The following is a 22,459-nucleotide window of genomic DNA, read 5'->3' on the forward strand; positions in this document are numbered from 1 at the left end:
CCTCTCCCACTTCTCTGCTTGTGTTCCCTCTCTCGCTGTCTCTCTGTCAAATAAATAAATAAAATCTTAAAAAAAAAAAAAAGAAATATCTTTTTGATACATGAAACCACAAGTTATGGATAAGAAGACTTGGCTCTATGTTGTCTGCTATAACCTAAAAATAATAAATAAATTCTATGGAAATATTAAAAACAACATACAGCCATATCTGAGCTCAGCCCACATGGTTCTAAAAAGATAGTTGTGCTCTTATTCATCCTTGTGATACGGGATTCTTCTTTGAGTAAATGACACTACCTATGTTTGAATACTGATTCTTGTCTCACGTAATCTTAGGTAGCTCTGGGTCAGATGTATTTTCTAAATTGTTATGTGGGTACAAACTAGAATCAAGTCTTATACTTCTTCTGGTCTATAAGGCCCCTTGCTTTGGCCCAAGATATCTGACGATTTTCCAGGGGTAAAACTGATAAGGAAGCAGAGGTCCCTGAAAGGTCAGTGCTGTCTCTAATCTCTATGTCCCTATCTGATGGCTGCATCCTGAATTCTGCTTCTTCCTGCTGCTGCTGTTACAAGTGATGCCTGTTCTTGGCCTATACCCTGCTCTGGTGATAATTACAAAATTCTTAAATTATGCACCTATTATACTAATAGCCTCAAAGTTATCGAGCTTAAGAAAGGCCTTTTGGGTGCTTTTAATTCGATCTATAAATATAAGAAAATGCCTGACTGAACCAAATTGCTAAATATGAAATAAAAGTTTCTGAAATTCAAGCATACTAAAAAAATAGAAGAGTTCTTTCAGTTCCTAATGGTAACTATAATCATATTAAGAGTAAATATAAGGGCTTGACAAGCAAATTCTGCCTGGGGTTCCTGAAGACAAAAGGCCCGCGACTTTGGGCAAAATGACTTTGCAGTTATAAAAGGCCAGGTATCAGAGCAGGTCTCTGGAAGAAATATTTGGAGTGGGGGATCCATCCAGAGAACAGAGAGAGGGGCTGCTTATGCTCCTCTAATCACATCCTAAAGTAACTGCCTACTGCATCTACTTATCCAGCCAACTTGAGGTGACAAGCAGCCCAAACACCTGGGCCATCTATCTGTGTATTAGCTCCAGACATGCATCCCTGGAGCCACAGAAAGAACAGCATGTTTCTCTTACCACAGAAAACAGGGCTTTCATCACTCATGTCTCCACAGTCGTTGTCTTCATCACACAAGTAAAAATGAGGAATGCAAATGTTTGTCGTCTGACATTTTACATATCCGGGCTGGCAGGTGCGATCAGCTTGGAAAAGACAGCAGATAAACATTTGGAACAGATCCACCACATATACAGCGCACTACAAATGTCCATGCTAACAAAGCTACTGGACTCAAAACATGTTTAAAGCTCTCACAGAGGCATCATCCACGACAGCTATTTTTCACCATCACTTCTAAAGTAAAAAGAGCTATTTCCAGCTGACGGGGAGGCGGAGGGGAGAGCATGCTTACTTTGTAGTTTAAGTCATCTATTTTAATTATTTAATAGCACCACCAAGAGTCCCAACTCTTGGTTAAATAAACTATGGTATATCCACATAATGGAGTAATATGTAGCTATAAAAAGGAATGAAGAAGATCTCTATACATTGATAAGGAATGACGGTATGATCTCTAGCATATATCGTTAACAGAAAGAAAGCAAGATTCAAAACCACAGGCTATCTTTTGTGTGAGAAAAACAATATGAATGTGAGTGTGTGTGTGTGTGTGTCAAGAGAGAGAGATGCTTATATTAAAAAACAATAATGAATCTCTCCTCCAGCCATCCAAGATGTTAAAAAGAAAGAAGGCTAAGGGGAAGAAGGTGGTCCCGGCCCCTTCTGTGAAAAAGCAGGAGGCCAAGAAGGTAGTCATTCCCCTGTCTAAGAAAAGGCCCAAGATTTTGGCATCGGACGGGACATCCAGCCCCAAAGAGACCTCACTAACTTTGTCAAATGGCCCGGCTACATCCGGCTACAGCGGCAAAGGGCTAGTCTCCATAAACGTCTGAAAGTGCCTCCCTCAACTACCCGCTTCATGCGGGCCTTGGACTGCAAAGCAGCTTCTCAACTGCTTAAGCTGCCCCATAAATACAGACCAGAGACAAAGCAAGGGAAGAAGCAGAGAATGTTGGCCCAGGCTGAGAGAAAGCTGCTGGCGAAGGGGATGTCCCCACTAGCCACTAGGAGGCCGCCTGTCCTAGGAGCTGGGGTTAATACTGTCACCACCTTGGTGGAAAACAAGAAGCCTCAGCTGGTAGTGACTGCACATGCTCTGGACCCAGCTGAGCTGGTTGTCTTCCTGCCCGCCCTGTATTGTAACATGAGGGCTCCCTACTGCATTATCAAGGGCAAGGCCAGGCTGGGACATCTGGGGCACAGGAAGACCTGCTCCACTGTCACCTTCACACAGGTCAACTCGGAAGACAAAGGAGCTCTGACTAAGCTAGTGGAAGCTATCAGGACCAATTACAATGACAGATATGAGGACATCCACGGTCACTGGGGAAGCAATGACCTGGGTCCAAAGTCGGTGGCTCCCACTGTCAAGTTGGAAAAGGCAAAGGCCAAGGGACTGGCCACCAAAGTGGGCTAAAGTGAACGCTGTTGAATTTTCTGCACATAAAAGTAATAAAAAGTTCTCTTTCAGCTAGTGTCAAAGAAATAATGAAAAAATAATGACAGTTGTCATACCTATGGATAGATTAAGAATAGTTCGGAGTGAGTGGGATGGAGAAGACAGGGAGAAAAGACTGCTGTGAATATACCTCATTATGTAATTTTGACTATGGAACCATGTACATTATTTTGTATAAATAAAAATGATGAAATAAAAATGGAAAAAGGAAAGCAATTCCTAATATTTGGAAATAGTAACAGAAGCAAATACTACATCAGGTTAATAGCATAACCATTCAGAGAAAAAAAAAAAATCAAGTGACTTTAAAACCAGTATTTTGACTACATAGCAGGACATAATCTAAGAACAAGAGGGACCTAAAAATCTTAAATTATGATTAGTAGATTTATTGGTAGTACTATTACTTGTGCAGTTATTCTTAAATAGGCATTTTGAAATTATGGTAAAATAAAGCAAATAAGTAAATATGTAAATGTCATCAGAAACCAATATTTTAAGCATAAGAGAGACAGGATTATATAATCTATGTAAAAAAATCATAATCTTAAATTAAAATGGGAAAAACCAATATAAACTTTTTCCTTAAAAATTGTATTTCCTAGCTCTATACGTTAAAAAGCCCTGGAAGCAATAAGAGCCAAATAGAAATGGGAAACTTGACACTGTGGTAATCTCTAAATCCACAAAAGGAATGAGCTCTCTTTCCAGGTCTGAGACAGGAAATGGACCGAATGGGCCGTGTCAAAATAACAGAGGAGCCAACTTAACAGAGCTCCCACTGGCCTAAGATAAGGAAGTTGAGCGCCAAAAACATTAAATGACTTTACTGCGCTAAAATTCATCAAATATGTAAAAATCCATCAGTCTAATACTAAAAGCAAACAAAACAAAAAATTAGTGTTCACTGGTCACCAACTCATTACTATGGAAACTAACAAAGGGAAAGAATCAAGCATTTATCCTACAGACTTATACTTCAGGTTAACAAAATAGTTGATAAGGAAAATTTCTTCTTTATGGAACTTTACCTAATGTATGTAGAATAAATAATAGAATTTTTAAATGCTTATTTTGTAACCCTTAAAGAAATAATGGATTTATAGAACAACCATCCATGTATGCTAAAACCACTGGGTAGTAGGTTGATGGGAAGTGCTTAAGGGAAGATTCAGGCTGACTTCTAAATCCACTAATTAATTTTATCATGACTTAAACTGGAACAACCAAGTATTACTTGCTTCATGAGGTGATGCAACAGGAAATACACAGTTCCACCTATGGAAAATTCTTACTCAAAGAATTGAACCTAATGTAATCATACCTCTAGGTACAAATTCCAGTTAATAGGATATAAGAGGGACAAAATAAACGGCTCAATTGAGCAATTAGTCAAACAAATCAATGGCATGAAGAAAATGGGCACTGCTGAGGCATAAAAGAGATTAAAGAGTTATAATAATCAAAATCCATGTGTAGACCTTGTCAGAATGCTAATTTGAACAGAGCAACTGCATAAAGACATTTTGGGAATAATAATAAAATTTGCATACGGATTGAGTATTCAAGTATTGTCAGTTTTGCCAGGCGTCATTATGGTATGGTAGTTAGTTTTCAAAATGTCTTCACAAATGACATGCATGTCTGAGAGTTGCCTTATAATATTCAAGGCGGGGAAAGGTCAGGGGAAATGGATGAAACAGACGGACCACTTGTTGATAAAATACTGAAGTTGGGTAATGGATAGATACATTTTACTATTCTTTCTACTTTGGTTTGTGTTTGAAATTTTCCATAAGAAAGAGTTCTTTTTTTAAAAGGCATATCCAAATAAATGTTGTATGTAACTCCACCTACAAAAGCAGCAGAGCATGTAGATATATCCAAACTGAAAATATATTTGAATTTACACACTGCTCTTTTCTTTTCCCTCGATGCTAAAGAGCAAATCCCAGAAATTTTGGAAAAATCAATAAAAACAATTTACTAGAAAAATGAAAGAAATAAATCATTTCAGTCAACAGCACACTGTATAGCTTTGTGCATAACAAACATTAACCACAACACATCTAGGCAATAGTTTGTCAGTAAAGTTTTAAAACAATCAAAAGTTTTATGAAGTGAATTTTTCGTCTGACAGATAATGTAAACCAAGTTTACATTGGTAAAGTTTTAAAACAATCAAAAGTTTTATGAAGTGAATTTTTCGTCTGACAGATAATGTAAACCAAGGATAAAATATTTGAGGTTAAAATATTCAATGGTCGTGTGGGTCCATACATTTAGGTGAATGATTCAAATACATTAGATTTGTTTTTAAAAACCATTTAGCAGAATATATTAAAATGAAATTCATGTTCTAGATGAATACTTAGGGTTTTTTTTTTTTTTCAGAAAGCCTTTGTTTCTACATAAGAATTATCTCCCATGAGGTAAAGGAGACTCCAAAAAACAGAACATAAAAAACAAAAAACAAACAAAAAAAGATTTCAGCACAGTAAGTACTTGGTTTAAGCACAATAAGTACTTGATGAACTTACAGCAATTTTTCTCATCTGAGGTATCATTATCATGGCAGTTGTTAATGCCATTGCAGACAAACTGAAGAGGAATGCACCTTCTGTTAGTGCAGGTGAACTCCACAGTGGCGTTACAGTCCCTGAACAGGCACCCTGCCTCATCGCTGTTATCACCACAGTCGTTGTAGTGGTCACAGCGGTAATGATACTGGACGCATCGCCCATTGGCGCAGGTGAAGGCTGTCGGGTGGCAGGTGTGAAACGCTAAGAGGAAGAAGACACATGGAAGAGACTTCGTGATTAAAGCATCCTCCTAGTTTCTAAAAAAGTACAATCAAATAAAATGGGTACTTTGAGTTTACCTTCTAAAGCAAAAATGGCTGCAAAACGGACTGCGTGCAAATGAGATAAACTTTAAATTAGATTAAACAAAATACGTTTACTTTTCTTAAGTAAATTAAGTATTTTAGGCAAATGTCAGAGTCGCTTCACTTCTTTACCATCTCAATTTAGAATTTTATCCCAATCCCAGAAAAGCATGCAAATACAATTTCTTTGGGGAAAATAAAGCTCTTAGCCCCTACACAGTCTATTGGAAAAATGTCGCTAACTGCTAGTGTTTTCCTCACCCCATCCAGATGGAAGCTGAATACTGAATGATTTCAATAAATTACGAATGATCCTTCTGCTATGAAAATTAATAAAACGGTAACAATCACCTATTAGAGCTCCTAGTTCCATGCTAAGTCATGCTGGACATGCACCAAGCCCCATGCTGTGCTTTTTTATATATTGTTTCCCTCACTCCTCACAAAAATCCTAGTAACAGCTCCACCTAACAGATGAGGTATCTGAGGCTCAGATAGGTTAGGTCACTTTCCCATGGCTGCACAGACTGAAACGGCATAGCTAGGATTTTAGTCCTGTACCTTTGCTCTTAACCACTACAGAGGTGCTTTCTAATAAAGCATCATACACTACTCCCTGGCATGTATATCAGCTTATACGTGATTTAACACTCTGCGTTCTCGGACTAAATGTTTTCAGTTCTAACAGGACACATAGGCACAAAATTCACACCGATTCACACACAGCAGGATTCTGTACCAAACACTTGGCGTGAAGACAGGTTTACCGCCTGACGAAAGCTCCAAGAGTCCAACTCACCACAGACACTTTCCAGCTCATCACTGCCATCACCACAGTCATTATCATTGTCACATTTCCATTGCTCCGAGATGCAGTGCCCATTGAGGCAGGTGAACTTGGAACTGTCACACCGTGTACCATTGTCCACGATGCAATGCTTTTTGTTGTTGGCCAGATACCAGTGGCCCTCATGTGGGCACTGGCACTCAGCACCATTTGGACCTGAAAAAAAAGTTGGCCCAAAAAGCAAAAGATCTGTGGAGCAACCATTCATAGTCTCTCTTCCAGAACAGCAGTGGCAGTATTTCTCTATTAAAGGTACTCTAAGACAAGCCATAGAAACTCTTCCCATCAGCCTCTCAACTATACTCTGTGTCATTTTTCCATGAAGACCAACCACCAACTCTAATAAATGTGGCTAATTCACCCTAAATTAACAACTAGCTCTTGCCTACACTGAAACAATAGAAATGATTCTCCCTTCTTAGCAGCATCTGTAAAGCAATGCAATACTATCAAAAGATACATCTTCCTGGGACTCTGTTGCTATCTATAAAGCACTCTATGAAATACATAGTATCACACTGAAAATAAGAGAAATATTTCAAGCTATAAATAGTACCTCCCAGGTGGAAGAACTAGATCCTTTCGTATGGGAGGTAAGCTCATTGATGGAATTTCTATTCAGGTCATGAAGTTTGGCAGCCAAAGACCCCATCTTTCTTTCTACTTCCACCAAGCTTGAGTTAAAATTGCCTTCATAAGAGGGCTCCATAGCAAATAGAAAAGAAACCTGTCAAAGTCTTCCTCTAAACCTACAAACTCCCAAATCTATTTTATGAATTACCCTAAAATCAAAGAGAATTTGGATTTTTTTTTCCTGTTAGAGCTGAATATCCCTCAGCCTTCCCTACCAATCATCATCATTATTACTCTACATGATTCAATCCTCATGGGCAATGACTTACCTGGTGCACAAATATGGCTGCAGCCTCCATTAAACTCGCTGCAAGGATTGCTACACTGTTGCTGATGGTTCTCCACGACAACGCGAATACCATTAGGCCGGAAGGGAAAACTCATGGTCATTGCCATCTGACCTGACCCATCATATTTGTTAGCTCGGTAAATTTTTTTCGTGTTCCAGTCAGTCCAATAAATATACTGGCCATAGAGAGTCAAGCTAAAAGGATGAAAGACTGTGTTGACAATGACCTCACGCTGTGTGCCCGTTAGAGTGCTGCGTTCAATCTTCTGCCTAAAGTGAAGTAAAAAAGAAAATGTTGGAATCCAGAAAGAGTTAAGTGCCTCAAATGGCAGCCCAATGCCTGGGCCTAACCGTTCCTTTATACAAACCCCCAACTTTCTTTTCAAAAGCAGCATATGGCTGATGATGGGAGGTCTTCATTTGCTTATGAAACAATGGCCTGCAAAAATCATTGATTTCCGAATATTAATAGAACCTATAAGTAATCCTACAAAGGGTACCAGACCAAAATTAGAAAATGGAGAGTGTTATGAAATAATACACACAATGCATGGAACTCAGTGTTTGGCACACAGTAGTCAATAAAATGTGAATTACTTTTTCCTTCCCACTCCCCTAATGACCTTCTTGATTTGTCATTTACCCAGTACCTCGAGGTATTTACCTATAATGACCCAAATTTAGACACTAAACACCATTGCTTGCTTCAAATGAGAAGATAAAGATGAGATTGTTAGGTGCTAGTGTCACAAGCAGAAGACGAAAATCTTAAGAAAATAAGCCAAGTAAGTTAAGATTCCTGACATGTAGACACCAGCAATAATAAATGAAATCATCTCGTCTTTTCAACTATTCCATTAGGATGACTGGAATGTGAGTAACTTCGGGGCTACTTGAAGAAGTTACGTGTAAAATTAGAGTTGACAAAAGTTTATAAGGAAAACACTATGAAATTGGCTGAGAAAAATCTATTTGAGAAGATGACCAATAGGCAAAGACTAAAGGAAAATGTTTTTAACTGAAGGCTAAAGCCCAGAGGAAACTTAGTATCAATGTGCATTTAAAAGTTATCCACATTTTATGTTAGTTACATGGGGCCTAGAGATTATAAATTGAGTGATTACATTTGTAATTATAATTGAAATTAACTCATCTAGTAATGTATCTTTAGATGCCTTCTAGTTCATAATTACTCAATCTCATGATAGATCAATTTTGACAGGTACATTTACCAAGCTAGAATATAGTTCATAAAACTACGATCCTACATTTTTGGCCCTATCTATTTGGCATATTTATATTTTCATCACGTTATGCAAATCCCTCCTCTGAAAGTGAAAGCAGGAACTCTCCTTATCAACACCCACAAAAAATAATGAAAGAACGTACAGACTGGCATCCGCCCAGTAGAGAAGGTCATTCTCATGGTCCAGAGTGAGCCCATTGGGCCAGACCAGGCTGCTGTTCACAATAGGTACCCGGAAATTTCCTCCCAGTGTGGCTCTCTCAATTTTGGCATTAGTACCCCAGTCAGTCCAGTACATGTACCTAGTCATCCAAAAGGAGTCATAATTAATGCACCACAAGGAACATCATAATACCTTTTTGTTAAAAAATGGCAGCCTTCTTTAACTGCAAATCTCATATTAATATGGCAAATGAAACCCACTCCATTCTCACCTACACCCACTTGCCCAAAAGGGCTTTACTGAGTGAGAGTATTAATTCCTAGTATACAGCCAACCTTTCTAACAACAATAGGAGTTACTTCCCCTTCAAAATTACTCATATTTTTTCACTCTTGAATATATGGCTACAGAGTTTCAAGCCCATGAAATGTTGGCTGTCTATGAACATAACCTAATTTCAGGCCGCAATCCTTCCAGAAATAAGCATATAGAAATATGATAAATAAGACCATGGCATACCCTCGGCAAGGATCTAATACAATTGCTCTTGGCTTTGAAACATGGGCTATCACAGTGCGCTGAGACCCATCCTCAGCCATGGAGTTAATTGTCTGGTTGCTGTAGTCACTGTAATATATTCTTCTGTTGATCCAGTCAAAGGCAATGCCATCAGGATTCCCTCTACCTGGATATATACCAACACACACACACAAAGGCATTAGAGTCTCAAAAGGCATTTTAGAACCACTGGGCCATCCACATGTGTCGATTATGTTGTGTCAACTTCCAAGATAAGCTGCTCCTGGAGTGCCCTTACCTGAAATAATGGCAGTGGGAGACCTGGTCCCTGAATTTAGATTGACATACGAAATCTGACCATTTCCAGATGCTAAAGATTGTGTGAAGTAGATTCTGTTAGTTATGCCATCATAGGCCAGGTCTACAGCAACTCTGTCCACACTTATTGCTTCAAAAGGTGGGCTATGATCCTCAGGGTCCAAGTGTAAGCTTCTCAAGGTATTCTCCAAGGCAAAGATGAGGAAATTTTCTGTTGGAATGGCACAACTCTTGCCATCACCTTCTAGGGTTCCAAAGGCACAGCCACATTTTGGGGTGTCCAATCCAGGCAGAGCAAAGCAGAAATGGGTGCACCCACCATTATTTTCCAAGCAAGGGTTGTTGTTGACCTCAGCTGGTGACCGGGGCTGAACACTCTGGTCGAAGACAGTCACATCTCTTAGCCAATTGAGATTGTCCCTTATCACTGTTGGTGGCTCACTGCTGTCTGGTTCCTTGCTAGCTTGGAAGATTTTTTTTAAATTCCTGTCTACCCATATGATAGAATTTCCAAAAACAGTGATGGCATAAGGAGTTGGGTAACGACTGCCATAACGAATGACTTCAGATTCTTCTCCCTCAATGCCAATCCTTGCAATTATATCTAAAGAATCATCAACCCAATAAACGTAGCCATTGCTATGGTCTACTGCCAAGCCCCGTGGTGTGACAATGCCTTCTGATACAAGCACAGTTCGATTGGTACAATCAAGAAAAGAACGTTCAATCTTTGGGCTTTGCCCATAGTCCGCCCAGAAGAGATACCTATTCTTGGGGTCTACAACAATATCCCTGGGCCTATCTGCAGTGGCTTTAAGGAGAATACGGCGGTAAGTGGTATTGATCCGCAGAACTTCTATCAGTGTTTCAGACACGAAAGCATTGGTGAAATAAAGATTTCCTGCAAGAAAATGAAAGAACATGCTCACAAATGCAAAACCAAGAAGGAAAAAGAGGGAACCTTTTCAAATTCAGAACAAAATATATAAGGCTGAGGTTTGGGTCAGTAAAGGCTATCTTTTACAAGATAATAAATGTCTCAGTTTAGACTTAGAAAAATATTTACTCTTAGGAACCAAAGAAATTGTTTTGGGGTGCCTGGGGGGCATCCAACTCCTGGTTTCAGCTCAGGTCATGGTCTCAGGGTTGGGAGATTCAGCCCTGTGATGAGTCCCACATCAGGCCCCGCATGAGGCTCCACACTCAGTGCAGAGTCTGCTTGAGAGTCTCTCCCTCTCCCTCTGCCCCTCGCCAACCCTCACACGCTCTCTTCCTCTCTCTCAAATAAATGAATAAATCTTTAAAAAAAATTGTTTCTTCAAATTTAAAGAAAAAGTGCCTATCCTCAGCTTCTAAAGCAGATTAGAATTCATAGCAAACGTCATAACCCACTTGCTACTGAAAAAATTTTTTTCAGAATGTCCTTCCTCTTTCACCTGAATGTTTAACATCTAAATCTCCAAACACTCTAATACACATTATCATGGCATAACTTCTATTCCCAACATGATGAAAGGAGCAAAGAGGGAAAGCCAGCAGCTTCTCAGCTTATTATCGATGTCATCAAGCACTCCTTATGCTTAGTATTAACAGTCTAGTCCGACTAGTGTAGCTGTTTTCATCACATGGACCTTCTAAAGCCACAAAACAAAAACCCATTCTTCTTTGGACATTACAGAATGATGTAAACGCTAGAATAAAAACACAATGGTGTGAAGACCGTAGAATGAGTAGAGAGTGATCCCATATTGATTCCACGTAGCCAAAAGCCTATTGTTGAATGGTCAATTCTGCTACCAAGGTACATCTATTTTGTTCCTAGATCTGAGTCAAAATTGCTCTGGAGAAATCAGGCCAATATGCAGTATGTTACTGATCTACCCTTCATATATTCAAATCCTTTCATCCAGGTTTGGCAAACCTTTTCCCTAAAAGGCCAGAGAGTAAATATTTTAGGCTTTGTAGAGCATATGGTTTCTTTCACAAGTGCTCAGGTCTGCCACTATAAACATGAAAAGCAGCCATGGACAAATGGGCACAGCTGTGTTCCAGTAAAACCGTATTTACAAAAACAGGCATGGTCCAAAGGTACAATTTCCAGTTATAAAAAAATAAGTACTGAGGATGCACAACATAATGACTATAGTTAACACTAATGTATGGTATATATGAAAGTGGTTAAGAGACTTAATCCTAAGAGTTCTCATTACAAGGAGAATTTTTTTTTCTTTTCTTCTTTCTTCCCTTTTTATTGTATCTATATGAGATGATGGATGTTAGCTGCGTCTACTGAGATAACCATTTCACAATATATGTAAATCAAACTATGATGCCGTATGCCTTAAACTTATACAGTGATGTGTGTCAATTATTTCTCAATAAAACTGTGGGTGAAGAAACAGCCAGTGAGCTGCATTTGGTCCGTAGGCCACAGACTGCTGACCCCTGCTTTAGCTATATTCTCAGAAGTAATATAGTAATTTGTAATAAGAAATGGGATTTAGGAATCCAATTAAAGCCTTATCTATGATATTTAATATTTACAATAAACTCTTATTATAGTACCTAGATTTTCATAAAAATTTAATTCTAAGTGATGTCTACTTACCAAACTTGATTAACACACAATGATACCTATTTTTATAGAATAGGATCATATTCTCAAAATTATAATACACTTAATACCTTTGTTTCTCAGTGTATCATTAAATAAAAACAAATGGTAATTTAAAATTAAGTACATGACACCTAAAACTAATATTACACTGTATTTTAACTGGAATTTAAATAAAAACTTTAAAAAATAATAAAAATAAAAATAAAAAAACACCAGGTGATTTTGCTATGCAAGAGTGGGAACATGTCAAGTCATATGTGAGGATAATTACCAATTCAATGTCTTAGCACATCAAAGGAGAGACAGGGGTCACGAAGAGGCAGGGTTCATGGGAGCTTCAACAATGGTTAATGAGGGAGTAAGTCAGTGATGAGGGGTTCTGTTACTACCTGGAGATTTTATTTGTATTCCTAGAGTTGTTTACAATATTAATATATGCATGCTGTGTATGTCATTATTAAAAAAAAAAGAAATAAAATTATATAATTAAGTACATGAATCAATACAACTAAGTTAATGTAATACTGGGTCAAGCATTTCAATATAATTACAATAAAGGAAGTGCCTAATGATCAAAGGATTTTTATATATTAACAAGATAAAGCGATTAATAATTTGTCAACTAAAATTGCTCAGCTTTAAAATAAATGATTGTCATTTCACAGTTCACTTATTTTAATAACCCTTCCTCTTTGAAAATTTAGACATTTCTAATTTAGATATTAGGTGCTAATCTAAGTGTGAAAAAAATCAACAATTTTTCTAGCCATTTTGCCTACAGTTTTGACTATGTTAATAATACAAGAAAATGAATTAATTGTTATGACTCTATCCACTGAAACACCTTATCATTAACTTAATAGGCATATAGCTCAGTCTAAAAGCATAATTCAATTTATCTTAAATAATACCAATAATTGTCTAGGAAAATAGATTTGTAGCACATACAGTGTTAGATTAAACTTTCAAGCATAAAATAGAATGCAAAAACACAAAAGGACTTCTCAATAAAATTACTATACAGCTTACCTACCTGCTACCCAATCCACTGCAATACCCCGAACTCCATTTTCTCCTATCCCATGTGTAACGATGTTTGTAAAACCAGACCCATTGGGTTTGATTCTACGGATTGCATTATGAGATGTCACAGAGCTGCTAAAATCACACCAATAAATAAAGCCAGAAGATACGTCAACATCCACATGCAGTGCATTTCGTCCTGAAACATTTTAAGAAAAGATCAGTAAACAATGCTCTGAGAGCTTTTACATTCCTGCCCTTCCTCTCAAACCATCATTCCTAAACCCCTGCTCTGACCATGTCTCCGTTACAAGATAAAACTGCTTTCCAGTTGCAATGAGCACACCCAGCACTCAGATCTTGGTTTCTAAAAGCCATTTCCCACTGGGGCACCTGGGTGGCTCAGTCGTTAAGCGTCTGCCTTCGGCTCAGGTCATGATCTCAGGGTCCTGGGATCGAGCCCCGCATCCAGCCCTGCATCGGGCTCCCTGCTCAGAGGGAAGCCTGCTTCTCCCTCTCCCACTACCTCTGCCTGTGTTCCCTCTCTCGCTGTATTTCTCTCTGTCAAATAAATAAATAAAATCTTAAAAAAAAAAAGCTTTAAAAGCCATTTCCCACAATAAGGAGAACTGTCTCCTGAGAAAAACAGTTGATTATGAATTTGGGAAGGGAAGGTACAAGGTGAGCCTAGAAGATCTTATACCCAGAAGCAAGGAAGCACTCAAATACTAATGGGATCACGTCAAAAGAATACAGGTAGTCGTTGAATCCAATAGGGCATCTACTTGGCCAAAATGAATCCAACAGAACATCAAGAGTAATTGTGGTAAATGTTTGTAACACACTGAATTAAAAAAGGAATAAAAACTTGAATCCATGATTACAATGCACACCTGAAACTAGTAACACTAAATGTATGTATGTATGTGCGCACACACACACACACACACACACAGATGGAGAGTTCAAATGTATTGAAATATTAACAATATTTGTATCTAGGTGAACAGCATAAGGATGTTTACTGTACCTTTCAACTTTTGATTTGAAATTTTTCAAAATGAAAAGTTGGAGAAAAAATCATTGATTTTATAGTATCTTTACAAGATGGTAACTTAGATAGGGGAAAACCAAGAGGAGTCCTGAGTACTTGTGAATATAATTATCAGTCAGGAGCATGTGTGGTGCCAGACTCTCCCTGACTCCTTTCACTCTATGTATTGTCATCTCTCCTGACCATCTCTTACCCCTCCCATTCCCTTCACCCTTTTTCTTCCCTTTCTATCTTTTATTTCTATCATTATCCTGTGACATACTCCTTGTAATGCTAGTTAACACCTGGTTCCTCCTGTGGTAACATACATCTAGAAATCTCTTGGTCATCTAAGAAGCAAGTGATCGTTTTCTATGTTACAGTATACAGACATAAAATACTCCAAAAAAGGCGCCTGGGTGGCTCAGATGGTTAGGCGTCTGCCTTCGGCTCAGGTCGTGATCCCAGGGTCCTGGGATCGAGTCCCGCATCGGGCTCCCGGCTCAGCGGGGAGCCTGCTTCTCCCTCTGACCCTCTCCCCTCTCATGCTGTTTCCCTCTCGCTCACTCTCTAAAAAATAAATAAAATCTTTAAAAAAAAAAAAATACTCCAAAAATAGTTACTAAGGAGATTCTAATACTCTCAACTCATTTATTTCAACTCATCAAATACATATTAATAAACCAGATGATGGACTACTTCATTACTATTCTAAATAATAGTCTAACCCTGATCCCAGATCTCCATTAACTGTGCTTCTAAACACCAACTCTGTATACTTCTTGCAATCTCATGCTACATTCCATCTTGCCCTAGGCCCGTCATTCTCAGTGTGGTCCATGGACCAGTGACATCACCATGCCCTGGGAACTTGTTAGGAATGCAAACTGAGGGTTGCAGGAGGGAGGAGGGTGGGGGGGATGGTGTAACTGGGTGATTGGCATTAAGGAGGGCACATGATCTAATGAGCACTGGGTGTTATATGCAACTAATGAATCACTGAACACTACATCAAAAACTAATGATGTACTATACGCTGGCTAGTTGAATTTAATTAAAAAAAAAAAAAAAAAGTAATGCAGATTCTCTAGCCCTACCCCAGACTTACTAAATGGGAAAATCTGGAGATAGGGCCAAGATCTGGGTTTTAACAAGCTCTGCAATTCTGATGCGCACTAACGTTTGAGAACAATTCAAGGCAGAGCCAGTTTATCTCAAGGGAAAGACAAGCTTCATTACATGCCGAATCCAAACATGGAGAAATGCTTTATGGCACCAAGAACTCAACATGGCACGAGACAGAGTGAAATCTTACTTCTACTGGAGCTGGCATACCTTGGCCCGCCACTGGCACCATGGCTTCTGAGTGATCTGAAAATTCCAAGCTAAAGCCTCTGATTATAGACAGCATTGAAACAACAAGAAAAGAGCTGTACGGAGAACAGGTCCGCTTATCAGGACTGAGTTTCAAGCCACTGGCACAGGAACATGAGAACAATCCTCCTGGTACAGGCAGGCAAATCTGCTGACAGGCATTCGCATTGTTGCTACAGCCGTTGGAGGAGGCACCTAAATGAAATCGAAATCAGTTTGTAACTTCTGACCTCACACACTTGACACTCCATCTCAAACACCTGGTATCGGGTTGCCAAATAATTCACCATAAAAATCAATAACAAAATACAGTACCTGGGTTAACAACATAAAATCATCATTGAAGCGACTACAGCTTATACAACTAACACATAAAAGGTACCACAACTATTATATAATAGAGAATGGAACATCAATTTTTTTTTTCTTCCACAGATCATACAGGAATTAGAAGAACTAGGCAGGTCAGTATGCAAATTCTAATTTTTTTCATCCTTTTGACCTATGTACTGGTATTTAAGATTACATTAGTTTACTTATATGATCAACAATGTGATGGCCATTTGATTTAGAATATATTAAATAAGAACATTTAAAGGTTTTTTTCCACGTGCAATAAAAACAAATGGCCAAGTGACAAACCTAGGTTATAGACAGCAAACAAACTGTTTAATAAACTTTGGTTAGACACTAAAAGCTGTAAAATATGTCAAAACATTAAAAAATAATCTCTAGATCATAATGCTAATTTAAGGGGCAAATCAAAAGTTATATTATCTATGAAAAAAATGTTGAAAACAGTAAGTATTCCTTTGAAGATTAAAAATTCTATCCTGTTAACACTTTCCCAGCAGGTACCCCACCAATGTTTACTGACCACCGATGTGCCAGGAACTCATCTAGTTACTGGATATAGAGCAAGAAACAAGACAGGCAAAATGCCTGTCTGTATGGAGGTTACATTCTAATAAGAAACAACAGACAACAAACTGATAGATAATATGTCAGGGACTGCTATGAAGAAAAGCAAAGTAAGGAATTTAAAATGATGGGGAAAGAACGGGAATAAGCTTACTCTGAAGTCAACCTGGCCTTTCAGATGCCAGACTAGTCTTTGACAATTACCCAACCTTATGACAGGGTTATCATTTTAAAAATGATATTTGAATATCATTCAAATGATATTTGAATTTGAATTTGGGTAATTTCAATTTGCATGCAGGTGTATGTACACGGGTCTGTGTGTGGGCATGTATTTATACATGTAAATGTGTAGATGTGTGAATATACATCGTACATTCAAGAATGCTTATGTTTCAGTGACAAATACTTACCATGTCTGTGGTAAACTCGAAGACCCCTCAAATTTGGAATATTCTCTCTCAAGACTACTTTGTTGTCCCCAGTGGCCTTGTCAACTCTTTCAATGACCTCATAGTGTTCATCAGTATAATAAAGGAAGGAACCATAGACAGCAATTCCCCAGGGGTGGGAAAGATGGTTTACCAGGATCATTCGATTTGTACCATCCACGTTTCCTCTTTCGATCTAAAAGATCAGAATTGTCATTATTGACTGATTCATGGTGAAATAAGAGAAACATTTAAAACATTCTCTCTCTCTCTTAATTTGAATTATCCAACATATACTGCATCATTAGTTTCGGATGTAGAGTTCAGTAATTCATCAGGGGGACATAACACCCAGTGCTTATCACATCACGGACCCTCCTTAATGCCCATCACCCAGTTACCCCATCCCCCCACCCACCTCCCCTCCAGCAAACTAACATTCTCTTAATAATAATCTGTTTTCTGATTTGATAGTCACAATTACATGGAGCAGTAGATCAGGCAAATGTCATTATGCCCATTTCACTGATAATGAAGTTGCAGCTCAAGTAAGTAACCAACTTTCTCAGATGGCATGGTGAAGAAAAGGGAACTAAACCTCTTTAGTCCCTGCATGTGATATTCTGGACAGGAACACATATTTAGTGTCTAACTGTAGACCATTACCCAGGAGTTGACTGACCCTGCATTAACATCTTCACCAACAATTTCTGCAATGGGACTAGGAAATATGTTTCATTCAATAACAAGACAGCAAGACTGAATGGGGCAAAGGGTGGTGCCGTTTTATTAGAATAGGTAACAAGTCTTAGTCAAAATGACTCTGATTGACTGGAAAAGAACTCACAAAAATGAAGTTCCTAATGGGAAATGACAAGTCTGCTTCTGGAAGAAAAATAAACTGTAGACATAGCTGGTTTGATTTCACTCCAGAAACCTGTCTCAAATGCCTCCTCTGTGCCCGGATCTGAGCTGAGTACTAGAGAGAGAGACAAATGAGGTTTGGCTCACTACCTCACTGGACAAGGAAACCCAGCAGTTACAAGAGCAGGTTTTGCCCTAGAAACTGACAGAAGTTCCAGAAAGCTAGAGCAGAGGGAAGATAAGCTTGGAGGAGAGCTTTAAGGAGTGACCAGGACCAGATTAGCTGGCCAACCTCAACTTAAGTGTCTGGAGCTACTCCCCTAGGCTGAGCAGTGATCGAACCTATTTGTTGTGCATTTTGAAGACAACATGTCTCCATCATGAAAGCAAGGTTTATCAATGACAGCCATCATCCGATCAATGCTCAGCATGGTGGAGGTGGCAGAGAAAGGCTGGACCTGAGAAAAGAGGAAGAAGACAAACTGCCAGGATTCTGTGATGATTAAATAAGGACATGCTTATTAGAGTGAGGGGAAACATGAGCATTTTAACCTGGGAGAAAAGATGGAGAGTCACACCACCAACAAGCCCACACATTCAGGAGGGCAGAGCAGATGCAAAATTAGTAAGGGAGAAAGGTGGTGGGCACTGTCTGGGACATGCTAAGTTGTGTACAGAAATCATACCATGTGGCAAGAGCTCCCTCATCATTGCACGCAGACATCAAAGTCCACAAAGTGGTTTCCCACATCATTCCTTCTTTTTAACCCTCTAAGTTTATCACCATTATAAGTACATATCAGGAGTGAAATTGGCACTGTCGAACTGAAAACAAACTGAACATCAAACCTACTGCACAGTATTATGGAGACCATCAATGTCGAAAACAGATCTGAAATCACTACTATTTAAAAAGCAGGGAAGAAAAGATACAGATGTAGTAAAAAGAAGGGGCACATGCACCCCAATGTTCATAGCAGCAATGACCACAATGGCCAAACTGGAGGGAGCCGAGATGTCCTTCAACAGATGAATGGATAAAGAAGATGTGGTCCATATATACAATGGAATATTACTCAGCCATCAGAAAGGATGAATACCCACCATTAGCATTGACATGGATGGAACTGGAAGGGGATTATACTAAGTGAAGTAAGTCAAACAGAGGAAGACAATTATCATATGGTTTCACTCATATGTGGAATGTAAGGAACAGAACAGAGGACCACAGGGGAAGGGAGGGAAAACTGAATGGGAAGAAATCAGAGGGGGAGACAAAACATGAGAGACTCTGGACTCTGGGAAACAAACTGAGGGTTACAGAAGGGAGTGGGTGGGGGAGTTGGGGTAACCAGATGATGGGTATTAAGGAGGGGATGTGTTGGGATGAGCACTGAGTGTTATATGCAACTAATGAATTGCTGAACACTACATCAAAAACTTATGATGTACATATGCTGGCTAACAACATAATAAAAAATAATAATAATAATAATTTACAGGGATTCATTTACCACCAAACATTGAAAGGTCAATTGACCAATGCAAAGACTGGATCACAGCATGCTCTTCAGAAAAAACAGATATATACTAATGATGAAAAGGTGATTTTAAATTAGAAAAAAAATTAAATAAAAATAATAAAAAGCAGGGAAGAGACTGGCACACATTCAATACAACATCCATAGCAATATTTTAATTGATCAATATTACTGAACACCTTCTCTGTGCCTTGTCCCAGCTCAATTGCATAAGCACAAGAGTGATGATCAAACATTATTTCTGTGAATGGATGTAATTATATAGTTTCTGCTTCTTATTGCAGAAAATAATGAACTCAACCTTGGAGTTTAAAATTACCACTAAAGGGAATTTTCCCATATGCATCAACTACATTAAGACCTTAGAGAATAGCATGCAGCTAGGAGGGGATGCCGTGCTCAAAAGCTTGGTATTTACATATTTTTTTTTTCTTAGTCTCTACAACTGGAGAGCCTGGAGAACTTTCAAAGAAAAGCATTGAAATCACTAAAACATGAAAGAAATGGCTCTTAAAGGACAAATAAGAAATGAGAAATGAAAATATTTTATCTTGAAGAAAAGCAAAGGATGAGGGAAAAGGAAATGAACATTATTCTATAAGGAACTATACTATGCACATACTAGGAAAAAAATGGACTTCAACCAGGGCAATATTTGCTGTAGGGAAAAAAGTTATTAGGAAGGAAGGGCAATAAAACACTGGTCCAAGTGGCCAAGTGAGATTGTTCAGGAACCATAGCCAGACAAGGAACAATCAGTATCAGCTACACAAGCTCAGCAATAAAGACCAACAGGGTGCGCATACCACTCCCGTGCTGGTGACAGCCCAGTAGAGTTTCTGCTCCTCAATATCAAGGGTGATAAACTCCAGGTGTTCAAGGTTTCCGGTGAAGAGAACTTTTGGAAATGTGCCATCCATGTTAGCACTTGCAATCTTGGCAGGAACACCATTGTCTGTTCCTTGGTCTGACCAGTACAGTTTCCTACAACAAGGAAAACACACCAGAATTTCAAAAAACAAGACAGTTTCATTAAATATTTAAATGAAAAAATGTGTATTTATTGTCCGCAAGATATACATAATTCAGTGGAGGAAGTCTGAACCATTAATATCTTGTCATGTACAAGGTGGAGGAGTACTTAGCCGGCATTCTATCAATGTCTGTATATTTCCTAGTTATTATTGGGGTAGAGGCCATTTAAAATGTTTACCTTGGTCAGACAGGTTGGAAGCTTATGACTAAGAAAGAGCCTACATCAACGGTCAATCCCTTTCCAAGAATCACGCCATGTGTAGTGCACTGGGAAAGACAAAGCTGATGTAAACGCTGTCCAGTACCTCCCTGCTCACCTCTCAGACCTCAGCTACTTTCTTTTCTGATTTCTGTGATGAAAAATGCAGTATTACACACAAACCTAATCCCCACACAGAACTGCCAAATCCAGAATATATAAAATTTCATTAAAATATATGAAGGGTTGCTTTCCATGTCCATTGTGGACATACCTTCTAGATTCGAATACAACTTTCCATTCCTTTCCATCTCATCTGCTGCCATGGCCTCAGGAGAAAATCCTCTTACACTCTTTGCCCATAAGTCTTCAAACCCCTTCATTCCGATCTTTATTTGCAAACCTCTTGCGCCGCCGATATGCCCATCCCATGAACCTCATCTTCAAATCTAAATGTCCCTACTTCTAAGTTCTCAAACTCTCATATCCTCTTCTTTGACCAAACTCTCCCATCTCTTCACTGCTCCTATTTTATCTCTTCTATTGAGCCTATTCTTCACCCTTGAAACTTGACTGAGCTTCCAAACCTTTGGTCCCTCTCTGCCTGGACCTTATACATAACCATTTTAGCAACATCCTTACTTATTCTCTTGATCTCCCATTGTGCTTACCTTGCTAATCATTGGCCCTGAGTTCCTGTCATAATTTTCTTTCTCCTCTCAAATTCCAGGCTACCAAAAGTTTGCTGGACAAAGTCACAAAACTTGTGAATTCTGAGTTCACTAAAAATTTAACCACCTAACCTTAACTGAGAACTCTCCTCCTTAGCTGAACACTTTCCTCTAACTGGTCTGAGAACTCTCCTCCTTAGCTGAACACTTTCCCCTAACTGGTCTCCCTGCCTCTGGTCTCTTCCACTCTGATCCTGACCTATCTTCCTGAACTGTGATTCTATCATAATTCCCTTCCTCCAAATTCCCAGCTGACTCCTTATTTCTCAAAAGAATGAAGTGCAACTCCTTAGCTTGATGATATTAAAGTCCTTCCAGGATTTGTCCCCAAATACCTTTAACTCCCATCTTGCCAACCATCCCTAACTCGAAACCTCTGGTTCCAGCCCTCCACATGATCATGCTAAACCCTGCAATGCTTCTGCGCCTTCACTGCTCGCTTGACCTCAAGAACCACTCCCCAGTTCCAACCCATTCTCTACCTATGGGAAGCCTTCAAATCCTTCAAGTCCTATTTCAAGTGTTATCCAGTCTAGTGTTGCTAACTTAAAGAACACAGAACAAAACACAAATTATATCCTTCACGTTAAATATAACTCAGAGCTATTTCTCTTTCTCACTGAGATCTGTACTTTTCAAAATGTTGGCCTATGAAATCAGAAAAGGTCCTAACTTCGAAATCTTCCATTTTATCAGGCCATAACATTACCAAGAACGGCGCTCCATAGAGGATACCTGTCATTTATGAACACTCACCCATTAACAGGATCAACAGTTATGCCAACTGGACTACCAACTCCAAGAGCTGTCCCATCATTGGTAATCAGTGTTTTTCTGTATCTGACATCTCCCTGGAGTTTCAAAACCTATAGCACAAAATCACTTATTAGAACTGAGCTTCATAAGGGGAAACAAAGAAAGCTGAGATGAAGGAGAACTTACATACAGAACAAATTCCAGAGCCTGATTAGAGATGAATAGGAGGGTTTGTGTGAGATTCAGATAATCCCTAATTGCATTTCAGGGCTATGAGGAAATCAGCTCAATAGAAAGTGAGTAAGAAAAGCAAAATCACCCCTCAAATTCCTATTTCAATTTGCCTCAAGTTTCAGGAGAGAAAA

General features: G+C 38.9%; 1 protein-coding gene and 1 pseudogene across 1 annotated transcript in view; one reads left to right on the top strand and one right to left on the bottom strand.

Moving 5' to 3' along the window:
* LRP2 (LDL receptor related protein 2) overlaps positions 1-22,459 on the bottom strand; it is a 197,528-nt gene that overhangs the window by 57,542 nt on the left and 117,527 nt on the right. Inside the window, exons 34-45 of the mRNA XM_021702805.1 lie at positions 22,095-22,204; positions 20,180-20,357; positions 16,951-17,164; positions 15,578-15,811; positions 13,220-13,408; positions 9,550-10,470; positions 9,252-9,417; positions 8,713-8,871; positions 7,304-7,593; positions 6,354-6,557; positions 5,208-5,450; positions 1,166-1,291 (exon numbers count right to left, since the gene is read on the bottom strand). Of these exons, the coding sequence (XP_021558480.1) occupies positions 1,166-1,291; positions 5,208-5,450; positions 6,354-6,557; positions 7,304-7,593; positions 8,713-8,871; positions 9,252-9,417; positions 9,550-10,470; positions 13,220-13,408; positions 15,578-15,811; positions 16,951-17,164; positions 20,180-20,357; positions 22,095-22,204 (3,034 nt within the window). The remainder of the gene's footprint in view (positions 1-1,165; positions 1,292-5,207; positions 5,451-6,353; positions 6,558-7,303; positions 7,594-8,712; positions 8,872-9,251; positions 9,418-9,549; positions 10,471-13,219; positions 13,409-15,577; positions 15,812-16,950; positions 17,165-20,179; positions 20,358-22,094; positions 22,205-22,459) is intronic.
* On the top strand, positions 1,817-2,625 carry LOC110591863 (annotated as a pseudogene).

Source organism: Neomonachus schauinslandi, chromosome 3, assembly GCF_002201575.2.
Source record: "Neomonachus schauinslandi chromosome 3, ASM220157v2, whole genome shotgun sequence".
Lineage (NCBI taxonomy): Eukaryota > Metazoa > Chordata > Mammalia > Carnivora > Phocidae > Neomonachus > Neomonachus schauinslandi.